Here is a 21,471-nt window from a genome sequence, read left to right as displayed (position 1 = left end):
AGCACTGGACCACACGACCTGACATTAATCAAGATTAGACAGAAGTAGAGCCTGCAGAACTTGCTTTTTGTGTTGAAAGCATTCCACAGGGAGGCAACCCCTTGTTGACTCAAATGCTTCCCACAGTTGTGTCAAGTTGGCTGAATGTCTTTTGGACGGTGGACCATTCATGACGCACACGGGAAACTGTTGAGGGTGAAAAACCTTGCAGCATTGCAGTTCTTGAAATAAAATGTTGCACCTGGCACCTACTACCAAACTCTGTTCAAAAACTTAAATATATTCTCTTTCGCAATCACCCTGTGACTGACACATACACAATCCAAGTCTCAAGGTATAAAAATCTGTCTTCTCCCCCTTCCTCTACATCTATATTCACTGATTGAAGTGGATTAAACAAGTGACATCAATAAGATGTCAGTGTACAAAACATATATATTTTTCAACCACTCCACAAATTTCTTGTTAACTTCTTTGGGACTGCGGGGCAGTATTGAGTAGCTTGGATGAATAAGGTGCCCAGAGTAAACTGCCTGCTACTCAGGCCCAGTTGCTAATATATACATATTAGTATATTTGTATAGAAAACACTCTGAAGTTTCTAAAACTGTTTGAATGATGTCTGTGAGTATAACAGAACTCATATGGCAGGCAAAAACCTGAGACAAAATCCAACCAGGAAGTGGGAAATCTGAGGTTTGTAGTTTTTCAAGACATTGCCTATCGAATAAACCGTGGCTATGGGGTCATATTGCACTTCCTACGGCTTCATCTAGATGTCTACAGTCTATAGAAACTTGTTTGATGCTTCTACTGTGAAGGAGGGGGGAATGGGAGCTGAATGAGTCAGAGGTCTGCCAGAGTGGCAGGAGCTGATCACACGTGAGAGTTAGCTTGCGTTCCATTGCAATTCTACAGACAAAGGAATTCTCCGGTTGGAACATTATTGAAGATTTATGATAAAAACATCCTAACATTGATTCTATACTTTATGACATGTTTCTAAGAATAATATGACTTTTCTTCTGAACTTTCGCCTGGACTTGCCCGCGCATCGTGAGTTTGGATTGTGTACCAAACGCGCTAATAAAATTAGGTATTTTGGACATAAATGATGGACTTCATCAAACAAATCAAACATTTATTGTGGAACTGGGATTCCTGGAAGTGCATTCTGATGAAGATCATCAAAGGTAAGTGAATATTTATAATGCTATTTCTGACTTTGTTGACTCCACAACATGGTGGATATCTGTATGGCTTGTTTTGTTGCTTAAGCGCTGTACTCAGATTATTTCATGGTGTGCTTTTTCGGTAAAGCTTTTTTGAAATCTGACACAGCGGTTACATTAAGGAGAAGTGGATGTAAAATTCCACAACACAACACTTGTATCTTTTAGCAACGTTTATTATGAGTATTTCTGTAAATTTATGTGGCTCTCTGCAAAATTACTGGATGTTTTGGAACTACTGAACGTAACGTGCCAATGTAAACTGAGATTTTTGGATAAAAATATGAACTTCATCGAACAAAACATACATGTATGGTGTGACATGAAGTCTGATGAGTGTCATCTGATGAAGATCATCAAAGGTTAGTCATTAATTTGATCTCTATTTCTGCTATTTTTGACTCCCCTCTTTGGCTGGAAAAATGGCAGTGTTTTTCTGTGACTAGGTAATGACCTAACATAAGTGTTTGAGGAATTTTAATTATGGGATTTCTGTTGTTTTGAATTTGGCGCCCTGCACTTTCACTGGCTGTTGTTGAGGTGGGACACTACCGTCCCGAATATAACAAACTATAGTTTTGGCAAGTCGGTTAGGACATCTACTTTGTGCATGACACAAGTGATTTTTCAAACAATTGTTTACAGACAGATTATTTCACTTATAATTCACTGTATCACAATTGCAGAGGGTCAGAAGTTTACATACACTAAGATGACTGTGCCTTTAAACAGTTTGGAAAATTACAGAAAATTATGTCATGGTTTAGAAGCTTCTGATAGGCTAACTGACATCATTTGAGTCAATTGGAGGTGTATCTGTAGATGTATCTCAAGGCCTACCCTCAAACTCAGTTCCTTTTTGCTTGAAATCATGGGAAAATCAAAAGAAATCAGCCAAGACCTCCACATGTCTGGTTCATCCTTGGGAGCAATTTCCAAACACCTGAAGGTACCACGTTAATCTGTACAAACAACAGTATGCAAGTATAAACATCATGGGACCATGCAGCCATCATACCGCTCAGGAAGGAGAAGCGTTCTGTCTGCTAAAGATGAATGTACATTGGTGCGAAAAGCCTATTGACGAAGCTAAAGTCCCGGTTGATATATTATCGATTATATATTGACAAAACAACCTGAGGATTGATTATAAAAAACGTTTGACATGTTTCTGTGAACATTACGGATACTATTTTTGTCTGCGAATTTTCATCTTCGATGTCGTGACCGCTCGTGCATGTGGATTTCTGAACATAACGCGCCAAACAAATGGAGGTATTTTGGATATAAAAATAATATTTATGTAACAAAAGGAACATTTATTGTGTAACTGGGAGTCTCGTGAGTGCAAACATCCGAAGATCAAAGATAAGCAATTCAATTTATTGCTTTTCTGACTTTCGTGACCAATCTACTTGGCGGCTAGCTGTTTGTAATATTTTGTCTACTGAGAGAGATGTTCTTACATAAACGCTTGGATTGCTTTCACCAAAAAGCTTTATTGAAATCTGACACGCCAGGTGGATTAACAACAAGCTAAGCTGTGTTTTGCTATATTGCACTTGTGATTTCATGAAAATTAAATATATGTTTAGTAATTTAATTTGAATTTGGCGCGCTGGAATCCAGCTGGAATCCAGCTGGTGTTGATGTAAATGTGGGTTGGGGAGGAGAGGTGCAGCAGGCAGGGCTGGGGAAGCCTGGCTGGTTGAGCCAAGAATAAACACTGGCTGACACCGTCCTGTTGATGGACTCAAATGGGAAGTTTGTTCAGGAGAAGAAACTTTTCCATAGACACAAAACGAGAAAGGAGTGGTGCCCACAACGCAGAGTGCCATGGAGCTGCTTGATAAGGCCCATCTCGGGTCGCCAAGCCACATAATCATATATACCGGAAGCAACGACCTGCGTGCTCAGCAGGAGAGGGTGGCGACTTCACTACGGGGAGTGATCGAGAAGGCCTCCATAATCTTCCCCAACTCAAGGATCATGGTGTCAACCCTTCTACAGAGGAAGGACTTCCATCCTGCCACAATACAAAGAATAAACACCAGCTTCTCCCTGGACTGTGCACTGTGACCTGGCCCACCACCCCACCCTCTATCTGGACTGTCTCTATGACCATGTTCACCTGTACAGGAGACGAAACCCCGGGCCAGCACCCTGGACCCCCCAGCCAAGGCCACAGCACCACCAACCTCAATGCCAAGACACAGACCACCCCAGCCCAACTTCAGAGTCACCCAGACGAGGCCTCCCACCCCCTGCCCCCACCGCAGACCCACACTTGGAGGTGCCACAGCCCAGCAGGCAGAGCTACGCACAGGCTGTGAGAGGAGCAACTGGCCCAACCCCCACCAACCAAATGAGTGACTTTAAACACATGCTGAGTCTACCATGCTCACATGTGATAGGCCGAGGGTCATGGTAAGATGAGCATAATAACTTCATCATCCTCACACTACACCCACCCAATTGTCATGACACAAATTCTATCTTAAATGATAAACAAATCACATTTGCATAATAAGAGTTTACTTTAATTGAAAAATCCTATTTTAATAGTTCTTGTTGGATTGTGAGTGTTTGTCTCATTTTGAAGGCAAAGAAAAAAAAGTTGCATGTTGAAATTTACAAGGATTGAAGTCCTCTGTTTTTGGACTAAAGAGCAAAAACCCAGACTTCCTGAAAGAAATTGATGATGTTGATATTTTAGTACTACAGGAAACATGGTGTAGAGGTGATGTTTCCACTGGCTGTCCACTAGGTTATTGGGAGATAAAATTAAAAGGAATCAAACAGGGCAGAGACTCAGGGGGAATGCTACTATGGTATAAATCTGAACTAATTACTTCAATCGAATTGATCAAAACAGGACAATTCTTTATCTGATTAAAAATCAACAAGGAGGCTATCTTGACAGATAAAAACGTCTTCCTCTGTGCCACATACATTCCCCCCTCAGAGACCCTACTTCAATGAAGAGAGTTTCTCCATTCTAGAGGGGGAGATGAGTCACTTTCAGGCCCAAGGCAATGTACTGGTCTGTGGAGACCTGAACGCTAGAACAGCAGAACAGCAGAAGAACAAGACACTATTAATAACCTCTTGAAGCTAGGGGGCACTATTTTTAAAAATAACGTTCCCGATGTAAACTGCCTATTTCTCAGGACCAGATGCTAGAAAATGCATATAATTGACAGCTTAGGATAGGAAACACTCTAAAGTTTCCAAAACTGTAAAAATATTGTCTGTGAGTATAATAGTATAATATAACTGATATTGCAGGCGAAAGCATGAGAAAAATCCAATCAGGAAGTACTCTTATTTTGAAACCTCTGCGGTCCTATGCATCCTTATAGACCATTGAAAGGGATATCAACCAGATTCCTTTTTCTATGGCTTCCCTAATGTGTCTACAGCCACTAGACATAGTTTCAGGCTTTTATTTTGAAAAATGAGCGTGAACGACAACATTGCGTCAGTGGTCAGCTGGTGGCTCTCAGAGTGATTTGTGCGTAATAGACAAAGGCGGCCATAGTTCCTCTCGCTCCTACTGAAAAGCCAATTGTCCCGGTTGATATATTATCGAATAGATATTTGAAAAACACCTTGAGGATTGATAATAAAAAAAGTTTGCCATGTTTCTGTCGATATTATGGATCTAATTTGTAATTTTTTTGGCGTTGTCGTGACCGCAATTCACGGTGGATTTCTCAAGAAAACGTGAACAACAAAAGGAGGTATTTCGACTATAAAAATAATCTTTATGGAACAAAATGAACATCTGCTGTCTAACTGGGAGTCTCAAAGGTATTTTTTATAAACTAAAAGAAAGTGTTATTGGAGGGAAAACATGATTTTATTAAATCAATGTACACTAAAAACAAATGTGCGGTTAAAATTGGCAACAAGCAAACAGACTTCTTCTCTCGGGGACGGGGAGTGAAACAGGGCTGCCCAATAAGTCCAACACTATTTAACATCTACATTAATGAGTTAACAACAAGCAAACAGACTTCTTCTCTCAGGGACGGGGAGTGAAACAGGGCTGCCCAATAAGTCCAACACTATTTAACATCTACATTAATGAATTGGCAAAAACATAGAAGAATCGGTACATAGAACATAGAAGAATCAGAAGCACCTGTTATCACCCTACACAACACTGAAATCAGGTGTCTGCTGTACGCAGATGACCTGGTGCTGCTGTCTCCCACTAAAGAGGGGTTACAGCAGCACCTAGATCGTCTTCACAGGTTCTGTCAGACCTGGACTCTGACCGTTAACCTAAAAAACAAACAAATATAATGATATTCAAAAAAAGGTTTTGAAATAAGGATGACAATATATATATTCTATTTGGACACAGTTCTATTAGAACACACCAAAAACTACACATATGTAGGACTAAATGTCAGCAACACAGGTAGCTTTCACATGTCTGTGAATGAGCTGAGAGACAAAGCAAGAAGAGCATTCTATGCCATTAAAAGGAACATCAAGATCGAAATTCCATCTAGAATCTGACCCCAAAAAATTAAATCAGTTATAGAACCAATTGCTCTATATGGCAATGAAGTATGGGGTCCAATCTCTAATAATGAATTTACCAAATGGGACAAACATCCAATTGAAATACTGCACGCAGAGTTTTACAAGACTGTATTGCAAGTGCAAAGATAAACTCCAAATAACGCATGTAGAGCAGAATTGGGCCAATACCCCCTCCTCATTCGAATAGAAAAAAAGAGCCATCAAATTTTACAACCATCTAAAAGCAAGTGACCCCAAAATATTCCATCACACAGCTCTACAATGTCAAGAGATGAAACAAGAGAAGAGTCCCCTCAGCCAGCTGGTTCTGAGGCTCAGCCAGCTGGTTCTGAGGCTCAGCCAGCTGGTTCTGAGGCCCAACCCCATAGAGCCTCAGGACAGCACTCAGAAAATCTGGCCCAACCAAATCATCACAAAACAAAAACAAAAATATATCACCTATTGGAAAGACACCACAAATCTAAGTAAACTTCAGTGTTATTTGGCTCTAAACAGACAGTACATGGTGGCATGACTATCTGACCACTGTGACTGATAGAAAACTGAGGAAAACACTGACTAGGTACAGACTCAGTGAGCACAGTCTGGCTATAGAGACCGGTCGTCACAGACAAACCTGGCTGCCCAGAGAGGACAGGCTGTGCTCACTCTGCTCCAGGGGAGAGGTAGAGACAGAGCTGCATTTCCTATTACACTGTGACAAATACTCAGACCTAAGAGAATATTTCTTTCCCAAAATTATAATTCAATACAAAGAATTTGAAACTATAAAAGATGGAAGAAAAAATCTAATATTCATTGGGTGAAAAGCAAATGTGCAGTTTTGGCAGGCAAATATGTGTCCTCCTGCCACAACCTGAGGGACAGCCAGTGAAAAGTGCAAAGTAATGTCGATAATATTTCCCGTTTTGTTTTGTCTTTCATACCAGGTCATGTGTCTTCTCAGTCACGTTGACACTGGTCTACTACCAGGTCATGTGTCTTCTCAGTCACGTTGACACTGGTCTACTACCAGGTCATGTGTCTTCTCAGTCACATTGACACTGGTCTACTACCAGGTCATGTGTCTTCTCAGTCATGTTGACACTGGTCTACTACCAGGTCATGTGTCTTCTCAGTCATGATGACACTGGTCCACTACCAGGTCATGTGTCTTCTCAGTCATGTTGACACTGGTCCACTACCAGGTCATGTGTCTTCTCAGTCACGTTGACACTGGTCTACTACCAGGTCATGTGTCTTCTCAGTCATGTTGACACTGGTCTACTACCAGGTCATGTGTCTTCTCAGTCATGTTGACACTGGTCCACTACCAGGTCATGTGTCTTCTCAGTCATGTTGACACTGGTCTACTACCAGGTCATGTGTCTTCTCAGTCATGTTGACACTGGTCTACTACCAGGTCATGTGTCTTCTCAGTCATGTTGACACTGGTCTACTACCATTGCTTTAATGTATTGTTGTTCTCATTAATATTGTTGTTGGAGTTGTTGTTAATGGTAATCCCATGTCCAATACTAGTATTATTATTGCTGTTGGTCCCACCATTTATTTATATATAAATATAAATGTGTATTTTATTTTATTTTTCGATATGTATACTTGAACTTGCCATGTCAATAAAGTCAATTGAATTGAATTGAATTGACATTGAGAGAGAGAGAGAGATGGAGAGAGCAAGAGAGAGAGTGAGAGAGACTGAGGGAGAGAGAGCAAGAGAGCAAGAGAGAGAGAGTGAGAGAGACTGAGGGAGAGAGAGAGAGAGAGTGAGAGAGACAGAGGGAGAGAGAGAGAGAGACAGAGGGAGAGAGAGAGAGAGAGAAAGAGACAGAGATGGAGAGAGAGAAAGAGAGAGAGAGGGAGAGAGTAGGGAGACAGAGATGGGGGGAGAGAGAGAGAGAGAGAGAAAGAGACAGAGATGAAGAGAGAGAAAGAGACAGAGATGGAGAGAGAGAAAGAGAGAGAGAGGGAGAGGGAGAGAGTAGGGAGAGAGATTGGGAGAGAGAGAGTGAGAGAGAGAGAGAGAGAGAGAGAGAGAGAGAAAGAGACCGATCGAGGGAGAAAGAGAGAGCGAGAGAGAGAGAGAGAGAGAGAGAGAGATGGAGAGAGTAGGGAGAGAGAGATGGGGAGAGAGAGAGGGGGATGAGATAGAGGGAGATGGAGAGAGAGATGGAGAGAGAGAGAGAGAGAGAGAGAGAGAGAGATGGAGAGAGTAGGGAGAGAGAGAGAGGGAGAGAGAGAGAGAGAGGGGGGATGGAGAGAGGGATGGAGAGAGTAGGGAGAGGGAGAGAGAGGGAGAGAGAGGGAGATGGAGAGAGTAGGGAGAGAGAGAGAGAGAGAGGGAGAGAGAGAGAGATGGAGAGAGTAGGGAGTGGGATATCTGGTAGTTTCTAATAGAATATTTGTAGAGAATACATGGAGGTCTGGTTCTGGGTAAGCCGTAAGACTGGAATGTCTGGCACAAATAACCTCTCCTTTTATTTGACAAGATCCCACTCTCTTCCACCTTCCTCTATACCCCAATTTTAACAGAGTATGTACAGTACATGCGGTAGAGTTTCAGAGTCAGCATCTCCTTAAGGACAGTGTTAGAGACAGGGGAATGAGAAAGAGCTTATTGGGGCTATTGGATGTATCAGCTGGTTAGAGGATTGGAGTAGCGTAGCTCAATGTTTTGTCTCACCAAACTTTTCACAAGTACGGATATATTCACACTCTAGCACACACTCAAATAATAACATTCTCAGCCTCATCTAGAGAGTAGGAATTCATGTCAGAAGAACACAGACAAAGAGAGGGAACGAGGGAGAGGGAACGAGGGAGAGGGAACGAGGGAGAGGGAACGAGGGAGCAAACACAAGAGGATATTGAGGGAGAAGAGAAGAGGGAGGGATAGGGGAGGAAAACTATAAAACTCTCTCCTAAAACCAGGAGAGAAAGTGTATGTGTGCGCGTCTGGTAAAAGTGTGTGTGAGAGAGCGAGAGCGAGAGAGCGCGCGTGTGTGTAATTGGCGTCTGGTAGTAGTTGTTGAGCGACTGGGTAGTAACCCTGTGAATCTGGATGCCAGCTCTGCCCTACACACACACACAAACACACACAAACTCACACCATGTGGGTCGGCTGGGGGATAAAAAGACGGAAGAATCTGAGGAAAACTACACAGGGAAGCTGGAACGTTGGAACACTCAATCAGAAAGGGAAGGTGGACTCTCTTCTCCCCCAACCCCTCCCTAACACACACACACACAAACTATCTCTCTAACACACACACAAAATATATCTGGTGTCGTGCTCCCTTCAGGCTACGGTTTGAACACGAGAGATAAAGAGAGATAAAGAGAGAGAGAGAGAGAGAGAGAGAGAGAGAGAGAGGAGAAAGAGGGAGACAATTCATAAAATGGAACAACACCAAATTGAGACTATGCATGCAGAATTCTGCGAAAATGTCATCAGTGTACAACATAAAACACCAAATAATAACTGCGGAGCAGAATTAGGCTGATATCCGCTAATTATCAATATCCAGAAAAGAGCCGTTAAATTCTACAACCACCTAAGATGATGCGATTCCCAAACCTTCCATAACAAAGCCATCACCAACAGAGAGATGAACCTGGAGAAGAGTCCCCTAAGCAAGCTGGTTCTGGGGCTCTGTTCACAAACACAAACACACCCTACAGAGCCCCAGGACAGCAGCACAATTAGACCAAATCATGAGAAAACAAAAACATAATTACTTGACACATTAGAAAGAATTAACAAAATAACAGAGCAAACTAGAATGTTATTTGGCCCTAAACAGAGAGTACACAGTGACAGAATCCCTGACCACTGTGACTGACCCAAACTTAATGATAAACTCACACATCTATTGGGTGAAATACCACAGCAGCAAGATGTGTGACCTGTTGCCACAAGAAAAGGGCAACCAGTGAAGAACAAACACCATTGTAAATACAGCCCATATTTATGTGTATTTTCCCTTTTGTAATTCTGTAGTTAACTACTTGCAAATAATATGAAATGTCTTTATTATTTTGGAACTTTTCTGAATGTAAATGTTTACTGTTTTGTTTGTTGTTGTCCATTTCACTTTTGTTTATTATCTATTTCACTTCCTTTGGCAATGTAAATGTACGTTTCCCATGCCAATAAGCCCTGGAATTCAGATGTTTTGGGGCCGTCCTCACCCTTTACACACAGACACACAGACAGGCTCTCCTGCACTTCACATGGCCACCAATATGCTCCTGTAAACAAGACAGTCCAGAGTTGAAAAGCTTTTGAGAAAATAGGGTATTTCTCTTCGTCCTTCAGGGAATGAAGTTGAGCAAAGGCCAAGAGAGGTTCAATGCACACGGCTACACACAGTCTGAACCACTGACCTTACAGGGAATAGTCCTCAGACTACAGATTGGCTTCTCTGATCCCAACCTACCCAGGGTCCTACACCAACACACACGCAATCCTCCACAAGATATACTGTACAAACAACCAAATCACACTCACCTGTTCGTGATACTCAATCCCCATACTCAGTGTATTAATCAGAATGGCGATCATGATTCCTCTTCCAAAATACTTGCTGTCCACTATCTTCCTAAATGTATCACACACCAGCCTCCAGGCCCGGACCACTCTCCCCACCGTGGTACCCAGCTTTCGCTGCCTCTTCCTGGGCTGACGGCTGTCCCGACGGTCCCTGCGGTCCCTGTGGTGGAGGTCCAGGGTGAACTCGTAGACGCCCTCGCTGTCTGATTCCCCGGGGGTCTCGTTTCCATCTGTGCCTTCTGACTCCCCGGACAGAGCCTTGACACAGTAGGGGCACGACTCAGGGTCAAAGGTGAACGAGGGGTCCAGGGTTCCGATGGCACTCAGGTCATGTGGTGAGAGCTGGGCTGGAGGGCGGTGAGGATGAAAGGAAGGAGGGAGGGAGAAGGAAATCGGTCAGTTCCAGATATATCACACCATCAACATTTGCAATGTTCCCTTTTTGTCCCGATATCATCACAGTCACAGCATGACTTCAATTAAAACAAGACAAAAAACACCAGTCGAACCACACCTCTAACTCCTGTCTTTCTCACATTGGTTTGAGTGTGTTTACTGGCTTACCTGTGGGTGTGTGTGCATCTAACACACTCGGCGGTCCTCTCTCCAGGGGTAGAGAGGGTATATTGAGGTTTATATTACTAATGGAATTAGCTGTAACACTGCCACTTCTAAACTCCATTAGCGTGCTGGGCTGTAGGGTGGGGTAGTTTTTAGGTCTGGGACCAGCGAACGGCACCGAGTTCCTCTTCATAGGCCTGGACATGGGCGTAGGGGCCAGGGAGAAGGGGGTGGGGGCGAGGAGTGTGGGGGTGCTGGGCTCCAGGTGGCAGTCTGTGTGTAACGTACTCCGCACTGATGACGAGTTGCCACTGCCGGTTCCCAGAGCGGGATTGGCCGGTGACAGGTCAGACTGAAGAGGACCCAGCATGAGACGTCCAGTGCCCCCGTTGTTGCTATGGGAACCCATCTCCACTTCCCCTCCTCCCCCGACCCCCGCCACCCCTCTTCCCCCTAGTCTTCCTCTCACACTCCCGTTCACTAAGTGATAGTGATAATGATGATGGTGATGTTGGTGAACCAAGTAATGAACGGACATAGCCCCTTTTGTGGAGACCACAGAACCCTGTCTCGAAGTCTTCCTCCTCTTTCTCTGACTCCCCCGTTCTCTCTCTCTCTCCAGGGCAGGAGGAGAGGCTACGATGTTCATCCCCGCACGGCGCATCATGGCCCGGCAGACATGGGCCACCTGCCTGAACCCCTTGTGGATGACGTGGACCAGGAGTTTGAGTAGCTCATCGTAGCAGGAGCCCGGCTCAGAGAAGGAGGCCAGGGTACTAGCATTGGACAGGAAACGGATGCGCTGTTCCCTCATCAGCTGGCTCTCCCTCTGCTTGGTCTCACTGAACTGGGTGGCGATGACGACCAGACACAGGTTGATCATGAAGAAAGATCCAATCTGGAGAGGGACAACCAGAAACAAACACAAAGTTAGTATCTAGAAAGAGTCTTGCACACCTTTTCACATGTATTTTATCTGCACTGCTTGTCATTCTTTTTTGTGATAATAAAGACTAAACTAAACTATAAATAGTAAATCTGAAGAGGGACAACCACAACTACACAGAGTTAGGATAGGGACAACCACAACCACACAGAGTTAGGATAGGGACAACCACAACCACATAGAGTTAGGATAGGGACAACCACAACTACACAGAGTTAGGATAGGGACAACCACAACCACACAGAGTTAGGATAGGGACAACCACACAGAGTTAGGATAGGGACAACCGCAACTACACAGAGTTAGGATAGGGACAACCACAACCACACAGAGTTAGGATAGGGACAACCACACAGAGTTAGGATAGGGACAACCACAACCACACAGAGTTAGAATAGGGACAACTACACAGAGTTAGGATAGGGACAACCACAACCACACAGAGTTAGGATAGGGACAACTACACAGAGTTAGGATAGGGACAACCACAACCACACAGAGTTAGGATAGGGACAACTACAACACACAGAGTTAGGATAGGGACAACCACAACCACACAGAGTTAGGATAGGGACAACTACAACCACACAGAGTTAGAATAGGGACAACTACACAGAGTTAGGATAGGGAGAACCACAACTACACAGAGTTAGGATAGGGACAACCACAACCACACAGAGTTAGGATAGGGACAACCACAACCACACAGAGTTAGGATAGGGACAACTACACAGAGTTAGGATAGGGACAACCACAACCACACAGAGTTAGGATAGGGACAACCACAACCACACAGAGTTAGGATAGGGACAACCACAACTACACAGAGTTAGGATAGGGACAACCACAACCACACAGAGTTAGGATAGGGACAACCACAACTACACAGAGTTAGGATAGGGACAACTACAACTACACAGAGTTAGGATAGGGACAACCACAACTACACAGAGTTAGGATAGGGACAACTACAACTACACAGAGTTAGGATAGGGACAACCACAACCACACAGAGTTAGGATAGGGACAACCACAACCACACAGAGTTAGGATAGGGACAACTACACAGAGTTAGGATAGGGACAACTACACAGAGTTAGGATAGGGACAACTACACAGAGTTAGGATAGGGACAACCACACAGAGTTAGGATAGGGACAACCACAACCACACAGAGTTAGGATAGGGACAACCACACAGAGTTAGGATAGGGACAACTACAACCACACAGAGTTAGGATAGGGACAACTACAACCACACAGAGTTAGAATAGGGACAACCACACAGAGTTAGGATAGGGACAACCACAACCACACAGAGTTAGGATAGGGACAACTACAACCACACAGAGTTAGGATAGGGACAACTACACAGAGTTAGGATAGGGACAACCACAACCACACAGAGTTAGGATAGGGACAACCACAACCACACAGAGTTAGGATAGGGACAACCACAACCACACAGAGTTAGGATAGGGACAACTACACAGAGTTAGGATAGGGACAACCACAACCACACAGAGTTAGGATAGGGACAACCACAACCACACAGAGTTAGGATAGGGACAACCACAACCACACAGAGTTAGGATAGGGACAACCACAACCACACAGAGTTAGGATAGGGACAACCACAACCACACAGAGTTAGGATAGGGACAACTACACAGAGTTAGGATAGGGACAACCACAACCACACAGAGTTAGGATAGGGACAACCACAACCACACAGAGTTAGGATAGGGACAACCACAACCACACAGAGTTAGGATAGGGACAACCACAACCACACAGAGTTAGGATAGGGACAACTACACAGAGTTAGGATAGGGACAACCACAACCACACAGAGTTAGAATAGGGACAACCACAACCACACAGAGTTAGGATAGGGACAACCACAACCACACAGAGTTAGGATAGGGACAACCACAACCACACAGAGTTAGGATAGGGACAACCACAACCACACAGAGTTAGGATAGGGACAACCACAACCACACAGAGTTAGGATAGGGACAACACAGAGTTAGGATAGGGACAACCACAACCACACAGAGTTAGGATAGGCACAACAACACAGAGTTAGGATAGGGACAACCACAACCACACAGAGTTAGGATAGGGACAACCACAACCACACAGAGTTAGGATAGGGACAACCACAACCACACAGAGTTAGGATAGGGACAACCACAACCACACAGAGTTAGGATAGGGACAACCACAACTACACAGAGTTAGGATAGGGACAACCACACAGAGTTAGGATAGGGACAACCACAACCACACAGAGTTAGGATAGGGACCACCACAACTACACAGAGTTAGAATAGGGACAACCACAACCACACAGGGACAACCACAACCACACAGAGTTAGGATAGGGACAACCACAACCACACAGAGTTAGGATAGGGACAACCACAAACAACCACACAGAGTTAGTTAGGATAGGGACAACCACAACCACACAGAGTTAGGATAGGGACAACCACAACCACACAGAGTTAGGATAGGGACAACTACACAGAGTTAGGATAGGGACAACCACAACCACACAGAGTTAGGATAGGGACAACTACACAGAGTTAGGATAGGGACAACCACAACCACACAGAGTTAGGATAGGGACAACTACACAGAGTTAGGATAGGGACAACCACAACCACACAGAGTTAGGATAGGGACAACTACACAGAGTTAGGATAGGGACAACTACACAGAGTTAGGATAGGGACAACTACACAGAGTTAGGATAGGGACAACCACAACCACACAGAGTTAGGATAGGGACAACCACAACCACACAGAGTTAGGATAGGGACAACCACAACCACACAGAGTTAGGATAGGGACAACCACAACCACACAGAGTTAGGATAGGGACAACCACAACCACACAGAGTTAGGATAGGGACAACCACAACTACACAGAGTTAGGATAGGGACAACCACAACCACACAGAGTTAGGATAGGGACAACCACAACCACACAGAGTTAGGATAGGGACAACTACACAGAGTTAGGATAGGGACAACCACAACCACACAGAGTTAGAATAGGGACAACTACACAGAGTTAGGATAGGGACAACCACAACCACACAGAGTTAGAATAGGGACAACTACACAGAGTTAGGATAGGGACAACCACAACCACACAGAGTTAGAATAGGGACAACTACACAGAGTTAGGATAGGGACAACCACAACCACACAGAGTTAGGATAGGGACAACCACAACCACACAGAGTTAGGGGTTGTCACTAGTTGTCACAAAGGCAAAATTGGCTCTATCGTAAAAACTAATGAAAACAAAAACGTGCTTCTTTGTCTTAATTTAAGGTTAGGGCTAGACCCAAGGTTAGCAGTGTGGTTAAGCTTAGTGTTAAGGTGAATCAAAATCAAAACACACACAGAATTAAGAGAGGGACAACCACAAACACACAGAGTTAAAATCTCGAGAAAGAGTCAATCTAGAGAGGGACAACCAGATACACACAGAGTTAGGATAGGGACAATTCGAAACAGACACAGAGTTAGGAGAGGGACAACCCGAAACACACACAGAGTTAGGATAGGGACTACCAGAATACACACAGAGTTAGGATAGGAACAACCCGAAACACACAGAGTTAGGAGAGGGACTACCAGAACACACACAGTTGGAGTCTCTCCCCATGCATTTTAGGGAGTTTTTCCAGCTACATCTCATCTCCACTGTGAGTTTAACACACAAATAACAGACAGTCCCCAGGTTAGTTACCCGCTAGCCTCCCAGCTTTGTGAACCAGCTTCCCCAGCTCTGTGAACCAGATCTCCCAGGCTAGTTACCGGCTAGCCTCCCAGCCTCTGTGAAGGTTTGCTTGAGGAGATAATACTGTACTCTTTCACCAGGATGTGCACTGTGTCGTGGTGAGGGAGTTTCAGACTGAACAGATGATGGTATTCTGAGACATGTTTCTGGAAGCAGACGTCTCTTTACATAAGGGCCTTGGAGGGCATTCAGGAGTCAGAAGTTTGCTAGGTGTTTGAATAAGTAGCTATGCTACTCTCTCTCTCTCTCTCTCTCTCTCTCTCTCTTTTCAATTCAATTCAAGGGCTTTATTGGCATGGTAAACGTGTTAACATTGCCAAAGCAAGTGAGGTAGATAATATATCAAGTGAATATATGAAGTGAAATAAACAATAAAAATTAACAGTAAACATTACACATACAGAAGTTTCAAAACAATAAAGACATTACAAATGTCATATTATATATATATACACAGTGTTGTAGCAATGTACAAATGGTTAAAGAACACAAGGGAAAATAAATAAGCATAAATATGGGTTGTATTTACAATGGTGTTTGTTCTTCACTGGTTGCCCTTTTCTCATGGCAACAGGTCACAAATCTTGCTGCTGTGATGGCACACTGTGGTATTTCACCCAGTAGATATGGGAGTTTATCAAAATTCTCTCTCTCTCTCTCTCTCTCTCTCTCTCTCTCTCTCTCTCTCTCTCTCATTTGGTCACTTACGATGATGAGGAGGATGAAGTAGATGAAGTTGTAGAAGGAGTGAGAATCCATCACAAAGTACATGATGTCCACCCATCCCTCCAGAGTGATCACCTAGAGACACAGAGAGAGAGGAGGGGGAAAGGGAGAGGAGGGGGGAGAGAGAGAAGGGAGAGGGAGAGGAGGGGGGAGAGAGAGAGGGGAGGGGGGGAGAGATAGAGGGGAGGGGGAGAGGAGGGGGAGAGAGAGAGAGAGGGGAGGAGGAGAGAAAGAGACACAGAGAGAGAGAGAGAGAGAGAGAGGAGGGGGAAAGGGAGAGGAGGGGGAGAGAGAGGAGGGGCAAAGAGAGAGATGATGGGGGAGAGGAGGGGGAGAGAGAGGAAGGGGAGAGAGAGAGACACAGAGAGAGACAGAGAGAGAGAAAGAGAGAGAGGAGGGGGAAAGGGGAGAGAGAGAGGGAATGGGAGGGGGGAGAGAGAGGAGGGGGAGAGAGGAGAGAGAGACGGGGGAGGGGGAGAGAGAGAGACACACAGAGAGAGAGAGAGAGAGAGAGAGAGAGGAGGGTGAGAGCGAGGAGGGGAGAGAGAGACAGAGAGAGAGAGAGAGAGGAGGAAGAAAGGGAGAGGAAGGGGAGATAGAGAGAGGAGGGGGAGAGGGGGTAGAGGAAGGGGATAGAGAGAGAGGAGGGGGAGAGAGGAGAGGAGAGAGAGAAAGGATGGGGAGAGAGAGAGGAGGGGAGAGGAAGGGGAAGGGGAGAAATAGAGAGGAAGGGGGAGAGAGGAGAGAAGAGAGAGACGAAGGGGAGAGAGTGAGGAAGGGGAGAGAGAGTGAAAGAGAGAGAGGAGGGGAGAGAGAGAGACAGACAGAAAGAACGAGAGAGAGAGAGAGAGAGAGAGAGAGAGACGATGGAGAGCGAGAGAGACAGGGAGAAAGGATGGGTGAAAGAGAGATATGGGAGGGGGAGAAAGAGACAGAGAGAGAGAGAGACAGAGAGAGAGAGAGAGAGAGAGACAGAGAGACAGAGGGAGAGAGAGAGAGAGCAACAGAAGCACAGACATTATGTCAGACATTTTGATTTCCAACCCCTCCCCAGTGCACCATTCACAGAACACTCCACCTCTGTCTTTTTTGCTCTCTGTTTGAGTTTCACCCTGATACCACAGAACAGCACAGCTGACAGTAAGTTTTGATGGGAAATCCTTTAATTTAACAATCTGCAAAGTCTGTAAGACACCACTGTAACACAGGGACAAATGAAAACTCGAATAAAAGCCCTGCGATTAATAGGCTGATAAGAGAGTGAATGCCGGAGATGAAATGAAGAACTTCACAATGCTTCCATCATCATAATTGTTGCTTCTCTCTTAATCTACCAAACCCTGTTCCTTAGACACAGCAGCAGGACAGCCGATTGTCCTCGCTGTCACTGTCTGCGGCAGGTAGCCTAGTGGTTAGGGTGTTGGGCCAGTAACCAAAAAGTTGCTGGATCGAATCGCTGAGCTGACGAGGTACAAATCTGTTGTTCTGCCCCTGAATTGAAAGTAAGAATGTGTTCTTAAATGACTTTAAAGGTTAAATTAAAACATACACCCTGGGCAGGACAACGATTATGTGAAAGTGAGATCAGTCAAGTGGTCAACTGTTTCAGCGTACTTAAAAACTAAAACCAAGAAAGAGATTAAAACACTTTTACCACGAAGCTTCAAAGGGTACATTTAAAGAAGACGTGGAGTAAAATCAATTTCCAAAGATCATCCGTCTCCCCGGTGCCAAATATTAAAGTACCAACGTAATGCCATCTTCCTGAGAGACCCTTCTGAAGTTCTGCCAGCCTGCACCTTTAAATGCCTTCGTTTTAAATGGGTCAACACAATTGACTCTGCTTTGTGGAGTGCATGTGTGGTTCTGTGCATACCATCACATATACTACATATACACATACTGTACATGCAAATCTATATGTACACACACGCCCATGTCATTCCCTCACCTGAAAGATGGCGATCCAGGCGTAGCAGATGTTATCAAAGTTGATGGCTCCTTTGAAGGGGTTGACGTGTCCCGCCGAGCAGTTACTGTAGTACTGGTTCCAGTTGATACAGGTCCTGTTGTCTGTGCTGTTGTAGGACTTCATGTCCATCTGACACTGGAGACCTCCCTCCTCATACAGGGTGGGCACAGAGGAACACAGGCGCATGCCGTTCTCCCTGGGCATGGAGCAGATGAAGGGACTCTCGTCATCGTTCTCTGTGTGGTAGTAGGTCTCTAGTTCAATGGACAGAGGACTGCAGGAGAGAGGCAACGATAGTATAGTTAGTGTACTGTTATAGTAGGGTTCTAGTAGCTATAGGAAGAGAGCAGATGAAGGGTCAGGAGAGAGGAAAGGATAGTACAGTTAGTGTACTGTTATAGTAGGGTTCTAGTAGCTATAGGAAGAGAGCAGATGAAGGGTCAGGAGAGAGGAAACAATAGTACAGTTAGTGTAATGAAGGGTCAGGAGAGAGGGAAGAAGAGATGTGGTCATTGTAGTATCAACCATGTAGATCAGGCCTGGGTAAAGGCCTGCCTGGGGGCCGTACGCGGCCCATGACCTGATTCAATACGGCCCGGGGAACCATGCTCAGATCACATAAAGAATTTGAGATGGTAAAGTTTTGAAAAACGTATTTGTTAGTCAAACTAAAAGCCCAATGAATACTTGCCTTTGTTTTATGATTTAACTCCCACTGTTTGTGGGACATTTATTTTGAAGTCTTGTATCAATAACAAATGCACGAGGACAGACAGTGACTGACAGGCTGACACACACGTCACAGTTACAAATAGTAGCTTTTCAAAGAAAAGGAAAGTAGACAACAAATGTAGGGTGTTTTGGGGCCTTTATGCACAACAGATGTACAGCCTTGTCAAAGCCTTCAAGGTCAAATTACTCTTCCTGACCTGCCAAGCAGAAGACAACAATCTCACCCACCTTCCCACACTACTAGTCTGTTCCCTATCATGTCAACAGTGAAGAGGAGACTCCGGGATGCTGGCCTTCTAGGAAGAGTTGACAAGAAAAGGCCATATCTCAGTCTGGCCAAAAAATAGAAAAGATTAAGATGGGCAAAAGAACACAGACACTGGACAGAGGAAGATTGGAAAAAGTGCTATGGACAGACAAATCTGAGTTTGAGGTGTTCGGATCACAAAGAACAACATTCGTGAGACCCAGAAAAAATGAAAAGATGCTGGAGGAGTGCTTGACGCCATCTGTCAAGAATGGTGGAGGCAATGTGATGGTCTGGGGAGCTTTGGTGGTGCTAGGGTGGGAGATTTGTACACGGTAAAAGGGATCTTGAAGAAGCGAGATTATCACTCCATTTTGCAATGCCATACCCTGTGGAGGGCCCTTAACCTCTCTTGGGTAGGGGCAGTATTTCCACGTCCGGATGAAAAGTGTGTGCAAAGTAAACTGCCTTTTGCTCAGGCCCAGAAGCTAGGATATGCATATGATTGGTAGATGTTGATAGAAAACACTCCAAAGTTTCTAAAACTGTTAAAATCATGTATGTGAATATAACAGAACTGATATGGCAGGTGAAACCCCGAGGACAAACTATCCCTGATTTCAATGGCTGTCACTTTTATTATAAGGCGAAGTCCTCCCATATTGCAGTTCCTAGGGCTTCCACTAGATGTCAACAGTCTTTAGAAAGAGTTTCATGCTGGTTTTTGGAAAAATGAGCCAGAAATTGTAGTTTTTCTAAGTGGCTCCCATTTTGGCTGTTGTGTTTCCAAGCACATGGAAGAGAGCGCGTTCTTTGGTATTTTTCGCTGGTAAAGACAAAAACGTTTCTCCGTCTTGAATTTTAAAGTTTATTTACATATTACGGTACTTTAATAACCTCTTAAGGCTAGGGGGCACTATTTTCATTTTTAGAAAAATAACTTTCCCAATGTAAAGGCTATTTCTCAGGACCATAGAATATGCATATAATTGACAGCTTAGGATAGAAAACAAGGATAGAACAAGGATAGAAAAACCCAATCAGGAAGTGACCTCTGCGGTCCTATGCATCCTTATTGACCATTGAAAGGGATATCAACCAGATTCCTTTTTCTATGGCTTCCCTAATGTATCTACAGTCACTCGACAGTGTTACAGGCTTTTATTTTGAAAAATGAGCGTGAACGACAACATTGCGTCAATGGTCAGGTGGTGGCTCTCAGAGTGATTTGTGCGTAATAGACAAAGGCCACAATTGTTCCTCTCGGTCCTACTGAAAAGCCAATTGTCCCGGTTGATATATTATCGAATAGATATTTGAAAAACACCTTGAGGACCGATTATAAAAAACGTTTGCCATGTTTCTGTCGATATTATGGATCTAATTTGTAATTTTTTTTTGGCGTTGTCGTGACCGCAATTTCCGGTGGATTTCTCAACAAAACGCGAACAAGAAAAGGAGGTATTTCAGCTATAAAAAATAATCTTTATGGAACAAAATGAACATTTGCTGTCTAACTGGGAGTCTCGTGAGTGAAAACATCCGAAGCTCATCAAAGGTAAACACACTAAACAGAAAACATAATCACCCACAACTCAAGGGTGAAAACAGGCTGCCAAAGTATGGTTCTCAATCAGGGACAACGATTGACAGTTGCCTCTGATTGAGAACCATACCAGGCCAAACACAGAAATACCAAATCATAGAAAAAAGAACATAGACTACCCACCCAACTCACACCCTGACCATACTAAAACAAAGACATAACAAAAGAACTAAGGTCAGAACGTGACAGGTGTGCAGCTGTCTGAATAATTCATCAGCTAAACTGTGATTAAAGTTAAAGTTATAATAATTAAAGACATCTTTCCATTACATTTCCCCACTGTTGAAATCTCTTTCTATGGCTTTATCTACTATTCTGAAATCCAAAATGCTGGAATTTACCATTTTAAGAAAACCTGAAAAGTTTGGACAAAATAGATTGGAAAGAAACGGCCTCACAAAACCATATGTTAGAAGAAGAACAATAGTTCCTTACGAGGAAATGTCGTAAATCATATGAGTACAACCATAGTGGAGATGTCATACAACATGTATTTCTCAAAGGGCCCTCTGTGGTCT

The 21,471-nt window shown here is 44.2% G+C and overlaps 1 protein-coding gene across 1 annotated transcript in view; it reads right to left on the bottom strand.

Annotated features, from left to right (window-relative positions):
- The window catches only part of LOC112223333 (voltage-dependent T-type calcium channel subunit alpha-1G-like), a 79,832-nt gene that overhangs the window by 6,158 nt on the left and 52,203 nt on the right, over positions 1–21,471 (bottom strand). Inside the window, exons 7-10 of the mRNA XM_042305240.1 lie at positions 18,348–18,642; positions 16,379–16,471; positions 10,906–11,800; positions 10,300–10,688 (exon numbers count right to left, since the gene is read on the bottom strand). Coding sequence (XP_042161174.1) covers positions 10,300–10,688; positions 10,906–11,800; positions 16,379–16,471; positions 18,348–18,642 — 1,672 coding nt within the window. The remainder of the gene's footprint in view (positions 1–10,299; positions 10,689–10,905; positions 11,801–16,378; positions 16,472–18,347; positions 18,643–21,471) is intronic.

Source organism: Oncorhynchus tshawytscha, linkage group LG24 (genome assembly GCF_018296145.1).
Source record: "Oncorhynchus tshawytscha isolate Ot180627B linkage group LG24, Otsh_v2.0, whole genome shotgun sequence".
Taxonomy (NCBI): Eukaryota; Metazoa; Chordata; class Actinopteri; order Salmoniformes; family Salmonidae; genus Oncorhynchus; species Oncorhynchus tshawytscha.
The sequence above is the reverse complement of the archived record's forward strand: the minus strand, read 5'-3'. Positions and strand labels throughout refer to the sequence as shown.